Source organism: Aptenodytes forsteri, unplaced genomic scaffold (genome assembly GCF_000699145.1).
Source record: "Aptenodytes forsteri isolate BGI_AS27 unplaced genomic scaffold, ASM69914v1 Scaffold196, whole genome shotgun sequence".
In the NCBI taxonomy this organism is placed as follows: Eukaryota; Metazoa; Chordata; class Aves; order Sphenisciformes; family Spheniscidae; genus Aptenodytes; species Aptenodytes forsteri.
The window spans coordinates 139,643-148,295 of record NW_008795333.1 but is presented as its reverse complement, the minus strand read 5'-3'; the positions used below and the strand labels follow the sequence as shown (position 1 = coordinate 148,295).

The window sequence follows — 8,653 nt, the reverse complement described above, 5'->3', positions numbered from 1 at the left end:
CACCCAGATAGCGCGGGCCCACCCCAAAAAAAGGTCTGAAACCAGCCAGCAGGATTATAGTCTTTTTCTGGATACCACTAGAAAGACACAAAGGACCAACAAAGACTTTTCAGAGCCTATAAAAAAAATATATATATATATATGGAAAAACCCGAAGGCCAAGTACCACTGTGAAGCCCTCAAAGAAATCCCACTTGCTGTTTTTGAAAGGGGGCGACTGGCTGAAACTCTCCAAAGTTTGAAAAACTCCATTTTGACACAGCAATAAACCCCTGCAACGGCATCTAAGAGCAGGCATGGCTCCGGCTGTCCCTCCTCCATGCCGCCTCGACTTACAGGGGGGGTTTGCACACCCTGCACCCATCGTGCATCACAGCATCCCTTTGGCTGCAGTGGGAGAAGCTGAAGCGTTGACCGCAGCTCGCCGGTGGTGGCTAAGACGGAGCAACCCATCCCGATTGCAGCTTAACAGGGAAACAGAAGAGGCAGAGCATCCTGCCAACTGCAGAAGGGAACACAAGTGAGCAGCAGAAGGCACTGAAAGGAGACAGGAATCATTAGGAGTGGGAAATCCAAGCAAACGGCTCCATCTCAGCAGCGCTGTCAATTGTATTTTCCACGGCAGCAACTCCTGGCACAGTTAACGGCAGCCAGCTACCCTGGGAAAATCCAGACTCCAAGGATCAAAAAGACAATTAGAAGAGCAAGGTAACTGAGCGCTGGCAGCCAGTGCCTCTCCAGGCACGAGCCCTACAAACAGAGGGGAAAACAGTTCACGACGGGATGAATAAACATCACAAGGAGGACGGGAAAAGGGAGCGCTTTCGTAAAAAGAGCTGGAAATAGCAAGGACTATTACAGCAAGCCATGAGCTGGCGTTGAGGGCATACGGACAACAACGACGGGGATTGTCTGGTCCTGCCACAACTAGAGCAGAAGCACAAGCCAAGGCCACCTGGCCAGGAGCTTGCTGCGTGGAAAGGGAGGAAGAAACAACGGGATAATTCACAGAGCGGGGCAGGGAAGGTTGCAGATGCTTTGCAGTATCACATTCCCAAGTCAGAGTGTCTTTTGCAAACAAACCGCTTACTTGGAAAGAGGAAAAAAACAGCCAAAATACATCAAATAACGAAACTGACATTAGCACTACAGCAATTAAAGGGAAAGCTAAGGAATAACTAATTATGGATCCTTTTTAATACTACTACAAAGGCACTACGACTGGATCTGGCATGCTGAAGCAGAACTACTTGCTGGTAGCCTGCTTGTGTGAGCTGCAACCCTGACAGCTGCCTCTTGGCTGTCGCCGACCGAACCGCACACCTAACCTGTGGTGGGATCACTGGCCTCTACGGCAGCCTTATTTCTCTCCGGAGTTGTATTTTCCCTTTACGCTCTGCTGCAGCAGAAATTCATCCCAGGAGCCAGAGCAGAAGGCATCACCAGCACTAACCCTCCTCCTTCCCCCTTTGCACTGCTCAAAGCTCCCGCTCTCCTACAGTCTACAAACAAGCCCCTGTAAAGCTGCTTTTAACCACTCCCTGTTTGCTAAGAAGAAAACAACCGATTAAGGCAGTAAAAATAACCAGACAGCCCAAGCAGTCAGCCCCCGTTATCCCAAATCCCAGATCCACGCCGCACATGGCCACACCGGGGTGTTGGTCTCAAAGTGAATCCTCCCCCGGGCGACACAACCCCGAGAGGCTGAAAACGCCGCATGAAGCCCAACAGGCACAACCCAGAGATTTCAGGGAGCATCGCTCCAGCGGCAGCCTCACCGGGATGGTCGCACGAGGTCAGCCCAAACACCCAGGCAGCTTCGTCTCTTCTCTAGCAAGCAAACTGTAACTAGTATTTAGGAAATAGAATAAAGGGACAGGGCACATGCAGTAGTTTTTCTGGGCATAGCCGCTTAGCTTTTAGTGCTGCGCTGCTTAAGGACCTCCTGGGTTGCATTTCGTATACAGAAAGTTACAGCTCTCATCCACGAGTCATGAAATTGTGCCCAAATCTGTTCAGTCCCTCTGGATTTTCTGGCTTCCCGCAGCAAGTGCCACCATGTAGTTTTGTGTTGTACAAAATATTAATTATTCCTGCTTCATTTAAACCTGTGACCTAATAATTTCCTCCTTGTTCTTGTTATAAGCAATTATCCCCATCTTTTCCTGAAGCATTTACTGTCTTCCACACGGCACCTTCAGCTGTCATTCTTCCAGATGGAAAATCCAGTTTCCATCATCTACCTTCCCTTGGTGGAGAAGGTTTTATTTGTCTGGTTAATCTTGTGCCTGTTTGGTTTGTTGTTGGGTTTTGTTTTTTGGTTTCTTCTTTTAAGTTCTGCTGAAAACTCTGTGAGCTGGTGTGATGAGAGCCAGGGCCTCTCCAGGAAGCGAGCATCACAGCTGCGCACAGAGCAAACACACGTCTTCTCTTTTGCTCTTTTCTTGGCCATTTCCAGCTTTGTTGCTGCACTGACGTCTCTTGAGCCCCGACCTCGGCACGAGGCACCAGATGCCTTTGAGGGAGGTTGGCAGGGGAATTGGTCTTGGCACAGATGTGAGCACTGACCTATCCAGTTAACTCCTGTTTTTTTAGTACCATGAACACCAAAAACCTGCCTTCAGTCAGCCTGAAATCTTCACCGGCTCAGGCGACGACCCGAATCACAGTGTGGATTTCTTCGTCTCTCCTCCCAGGAACCCCCAAGCAGGGGGTTAAAAGAAGTCACCGACTCTCTCACGTCTCTAATCAATCACCAAGCAGCCCAAGTTCATTTTGGGGAGTTTTCCAACACAATACCTAGCGTTTAAAATACCAGCAACAGATTTCTACCTTCCCCTTGCAGGCTTTTCCAAACACCCCCTCATCACATAGCCAAGAAAATAATTCTCATATATTCACCATTCATGTAATTAATTCCTGTATCTCATGATACTGCCCTAAAAAGAAAGGGTATTTTTACTGCCATAAAAAAGGTATATTAACCACAGTCATCAAACACTTTTAAGTTTGCATCCTCCAAGCCACAACTGCAGAGAGAAGAGCGAGCATAAGGAGCAGATAAAAGCGTTTCTTTGCCGCCGCCGCTCTACAAAGCTGAAGTTGTCAAGAGGCCGATGCAAGAGCTGACAAAAATCCAAGGGGTGATGCGGGTACAATATGGTGAGCGGAGAAGGCTGGAATTATTCAAGAGCTTACAGTAATGCAAACAGAGGGTGATTACAGAAATCTGATTTTCAGGACAGATAAACAGCACAGGGCCACACTGAGCACACGCCTGCTCTTTCCATGGGGTGACGGAGCTGGGTACCATATGTGGGCAAATCAAGTTTACTATGACTTCACCAACACTTTATAAACCCAGCTAGAAATAGGAATACCAGATTTGGCTGAGCAGAGGCTAGAGACGAGCCGTCCAACTGGGTCTGGGATCCTTCTGTCCTAATGTTACACTACACATTTATTTTAGAGGAATTAAGCACCACGTGGTAATTGAGGAGAGAGCTAAGACAGCAACTCAGCTCTACTCTCACTTTCTGCTGCTAATCCACCCAGTATCACTAGGCAGGTTTCTCACCAGTGAAGCAGGATGAGGACAGCAAGCTTTCTCAGGTGACATCTATCAGTACTTACTCACACCCCAGCTCACAGCTTGTTACCAAAATAGTCCCAGCTATGCACCAGGTAGAGGGGAAACTAGAGCTCCTTCAGTTACACACAAGAGGGCACAGCAAAGTCTCCCATCTTACACTTGGTTTGGGTATAAGTTTTGCAATTTCTTAAAAATAGAAGTGGAAATCAGTCCTGTGAAAATGGCATCTCTCAGTGCGCAGCTCGAGCTAGCCAGTAGTCAGGTTGAAAATGCTTTTATATCTGTTTATTTCAAGAGAACTACTGGGGGAAAAGACTCTCTTCATCCACCCCAAAATAGTCTCCCAGTAGTCAAGGTATTTGCAGAGTTAACCCCATCTGCCAGTCCTACACCCCATCAAATCTCAAATGCCAGGAAAGCAGTGAGGGACCACTGATTTCTGCAGAAATACAAATGAATGGAGAACCCCAGCTTACACTCAAGCATGTTTTATTCTCGGTAGCAACCCAAGTGTGGCTCATCTTTAAAACATTTCCAAAAAGAGGTCAAGCATTTTTTTTTTTTTAAATTAATTAATTCCACATTAATTGTCCTTTTTTGGATGCAAGGAGAGAAGGACTCCAAAGGACCTCAGAGCACCAGGAAGCAAGGACACCCCCCCTTCCCTCTCCTGGGTGCTCCTCGCCTGCTGAAAACTGTACGGAGCCGAAAAGCTGTTCTGCATGTGAGACTGCCCCGGCGCTCATCAGCTGGAAACAACTCAGAAGCAGCTGACTTGAACCCAGCCATCTCTTCCCCAGATGTGCCACCTCCTCCCCAGATGTGCCACCTCCTCCCCAGATGTGCCACCTCCTCCCCAGATGTGCCACCTCCACCAGAGCCCCCACGTTCCTGAGCGCCAGTGGGGAATGCCAAGGAGGGGCTCCTGCCGCATCCCCCTGCAGCAGGCAGGGCAGCAGGCAGCACCCGTGAATGGAGATCGCCGTAAGGATGCTCCTCGTGTCCTTCCCCAGAAGGGCAAGCAGCATTAGACACAAACCTGCTTCTCTGTCTTCCTCGCCTGCCCCCTGCAACGCTCGCCCAGTCTTCTGGCCGCCCAGAGCCATCGATGCTCCCTCCTTGTCGGCACAAATCCATATGGCTGCTTGCCACCCTTTGCACCCACCAGCCAAGACAGCCCCAATGCATCAACCTGGGATCTGCAGAGCAGCCCTGGGGAACACATGGGTTTTGGGGATCACTCAGGATAAGAGGAATCAGCTCAGAAGACTCCCCACATGAGCTGACCTGAAGGACCTAGGGACTTTCAGCAAATCCAGAGCCTCAACCCTCCACTTGTAAACACCTACCCCAGGGCTCTGCGCAACGCTCAGCACTCATAGGGACACAACACTAGGAATTTTGTTTCGATTCAAACAAAATAGTCAAATCTAATGCACATTCGTTCTTTACCTTAATTAAAAGATCTCTAATTGGGACAAAACACCATCAGCCAGATGAACATTAAAGTGTAAAGTAATTCACCGACATCCTCGGCTCTAACTCCACAGCACAAGGATTCAGTACCTGTTTACAGAGCATCTTATCCCCTTGGTCCAGATCAGAAAAGCCTGGAAAAACAAGAGTTTGTTTTGATCTCCCATCAGCTCCCTGGCCTGGATCACAGCGTTGCCCTGCCAGTCTGCCAGTCCTACACCCCATCAGTAGGCCTACACCCCTTGAGTCAGCTGCAAGGCAGTGCAGGAACCAGCATCTGCACCCAAAATCAGCACTGCTGCCGCACTGCTCTTACCCTGAAAGTACGGCCTGAGCTCCCTGGAGTTAGGAAGTCAGCACGTCCAGAGCCTTAAGACAGGAAGTCTCTGCATTTGCTATTTTTACGTAAAGACACAAACCAAAATAACTGCATATGACTCTGGAGGCAGCATCGCTGACATCCTCCAGCAGCCTCGGGCTGGGCAGGAGCTCAGCAGCCGGCTGCCTGTGCCGCTCCATGCCTGCCCTCACATTTTCCATGGGCCGACGCTGGGAAAGGTGAAGGTAAAGGCACGCACCAACCTCTCCTGCACATGAGATCTTTCTTCAAACACCTACCCAGCTAAAGGACTCGCTTCCCACTATGGCGTAAGTGATGTTCACAGGACCGACAGCTGTTGCACCCAGCTCATATGGGTACCTGTGTACCCATGGTACACAGGAAAACATGGTACACAGGAAAACATGGTACACAGAAACAATTTACAGAAATGGTGTTCACCAGCCGTGACCTGGCACAATGTCATGCTCTGCCAGGCAAAACACTCATGCCTAGAAAATTCCATCTTCTCCTCAGTCGGCTGTATTCTCCGTTAGCATTTACATACACTCCAGAGCTGCAGTATTAAGGGACAGAGGGTTCACGATGCTTTATGTAATTAATTCCGTAAATGCCTGTGCCCCGGAACACAGCGTACTTAAACAATTATGGGAAACAGGTAAGTGGCTCACGCACTAATCAACTTCTGTCTGACCTTGTGGGACAGCTAATTATACAAAAGTCAGACCACATTAGTCCGGAACTGGGGGCTTATTCTCCTGCAAGTCAAACCGTTGGCGCTCTGGCATTCTGCTGCTCTCTACAAAACATTACACATTAAGCACAGGCTCTGCCTGCGCAACGCCCCTGGCAGCCAGCATCCCAAACGACCGTCCCACTGGTACACAGACGAAAACATTAATGCACTGCCTTCCAAAAATGTGGTTACACTAATTTTATGTTGACTGTGCGTTTTCATAAGCCAGCAGCATTAAAAAGCGGTCTCCATCCACACAGCCTCGACCGCCGCTCAGACAGAGAGCTGCGCCCCACAGTCATGCCACAGCGCATTGTGGTTTTGGTGTGCACGCAGCAGCGTTTCCCCTGGGGAAGCAGAGGTTTTTCTTGATGCACTGACCCAACCACAACCTTCCTCAGCGGTGATGTGAAAGCTAAGGTTCACTAACACTTTACCCACGGATGCATATTCACTGCAGTCGATAGCACAGAGCAGCATCTGCAGGTGTCCCAAAGCCCAAACCTGGACCAGGACAGCCAGATGCTACGTAAGCACTGAACCAAAGCGCTTTTCCTGGTCACACCCTCACACCCCCCCTTTCTAAAATATATTCGGGGCATTTTCTGAAGCTACATTTTCATTTTAAGCAGAGCGTTACAAAATCAGGTGTTCGCTACATCTTTTCTCTTGCATAAGGCCTGATTTCCAGCATTCAAGATAAGATCTTTAGAGTGGTTTTCTTTTAGGACAGAGGATAGCCAGCTTTTTAATACATTCGTGGGGTTTGTTTTCTGCCACTTGAAGCCGTGCTTGTTTGTGGAAGAAAACCAAATGTTAATCCCAGAAGAGTTATGAACATTGAAATATTTCTAAAATATTCTGTTTGTTAAGCACCTAACCAATCCATTACACAACGAAGCAGTAAAAATTACACTCTGGGGAGGAGGTACGTAACAGGCACGGGGCTCTGACAGCTTTACATAATGCAGCTGTCCCAAACACACACTAATAAATACCACACCACAGCACAGCGTGTGTAAGGGGGAGAAGGGGAAATACGCATGGCAAGAGACAGCTCAACTAAATGTCAGTCATCTACCAAACTATCCTAAGCTACGGGTGAATAGAAAGACATGGCTCTGGCACTGCGTGGTGAATTGGTGATCCCTGGAGTGCCACTCACCACTGCACTTAGTGCCTCTTACAGCCTTCCCTGTCCACACGGACCAACCCGAAGTCTCTAGGCGAAAGGCACATACGTCCTGCCTTCCAGAAGAAGCATCGTTAGTTCGTTTTTACCAGCTCTCTACAATTTACAGTCATTACCAGAGGCTTTAAAGACCTGCTCAATGCTGCACAACCAGATGAGATGACGTTTGGTGCACACAGTATTGTTTAAAACCTTTTGTGTCTCTGTGAAACCATCAGCTATTTTTAATTGCACATGAAATAGTATCTCCCAGGGTTTCTGCACAATTTAGCAAGCACAGAAGAGCTGGTTTCCAAGGAGGTTTTAAAAAGGATCCAGTTGCACGTTCGCACACTAAGACGCACTCTACCTGACTGGTTGTTCCTCATGCGGATGGCTTTCGCTTTGGCCAGCTCCAAGGCTGTGACCCAGCGCTGCCTCTCCACTTCCGAGTTCGCCTTTAAGTGGTACGTCCTTCCCCCGTTGGAAAGCACGATGTTACAAGAGTCCTCCGTATCGATATGAGCCGTGGACAGGTTGATGGTCCCGCGACACGTGTGGGCCATTTCTGCCTGCGTCCTGCACAGGAACAGAGGGAAAAGGAAGTGTCAGTCCCCCTGCACCCAGCCTGTCCCCAAATCACCACCAACGCACCCTCCCGCACAGCAGAGACCCATGGAAACATCCCAAGCAGGCAGTAAGCACATCAAAGCCACCAAAGCTGGACAAGCTCCTCAAACAGAAAAAACAGGATGGGCTGCAGCAATTAGACAGAGCTTGTGCCCTTGTACGAACATCACCCCCATCATTTAGGCTGCTGGTTTCACATCCTGCTGTGCCGATTGCTTCTGGTTGCCCTAAAAGTAAAATTACCAGCTGCACACCACTGGCCTTTCTCATCTCATCTGCATTGCTGCTTTTCTCCCTTCTCCCTGCTATCCCACCTCCAGCATCTAGTATTTTGTGGCTCTCTATACCCTCTCCCTTCAATCATTGTCTTTTGTCTAGGTGTGCTAAAATCTTGCATGCAAAGATTTCCATTTGTAAGGCAAATGAAAGCAGCACAGTTCCTCTTCAGCTGTTAAAACACCTTTATTACCGGCAAAATTTGTGGCACTTTGACCAGGTGACCCGCCTAGTGGATGAGGGAAAGGCTGTGGAGGTGGTCTACCTGGACTTCAGTAAGGCCTTTGACACCGTCTCCCACAGCATTCTCCTAGAGAAGCTGGCGGCTCACGGCTTAGACAGGTGTACTCTGCGCTGGGTAGAAAACTGGCTGGACGGCCGGGCCCAGAGAGTTGTGGTGAATGGAGTTCAATCCAGTTGGCGGCCGGTCAC

General features: G+C 49.0%; 1 protein-coding gene across 1 annotated transcript in view; it reads right to left on the bottom strand.

Moving 5' to 3' along the window:
* Positions 1 to 8,653, bottom strand: part of OSBP2 (oxysterol binding protein 2) — a 124,520-nt gene that overhangs the window by 93,140 nt on the left and 22,727 nt on the right. The window contains exon 2 of the mRNA XM_009280115.2: positions 7,686 to 7,894. Coding sequence (XP_009278390.1) covers positions 7,686 to 7,881 — 196 coding nt within the window. The 5' untranslated portion in view covers positions 7,882 to 7,894. The remainder of the gene's footprint in view (positions 1 to 7,685; positions 7,895 to 8,653) is intronic.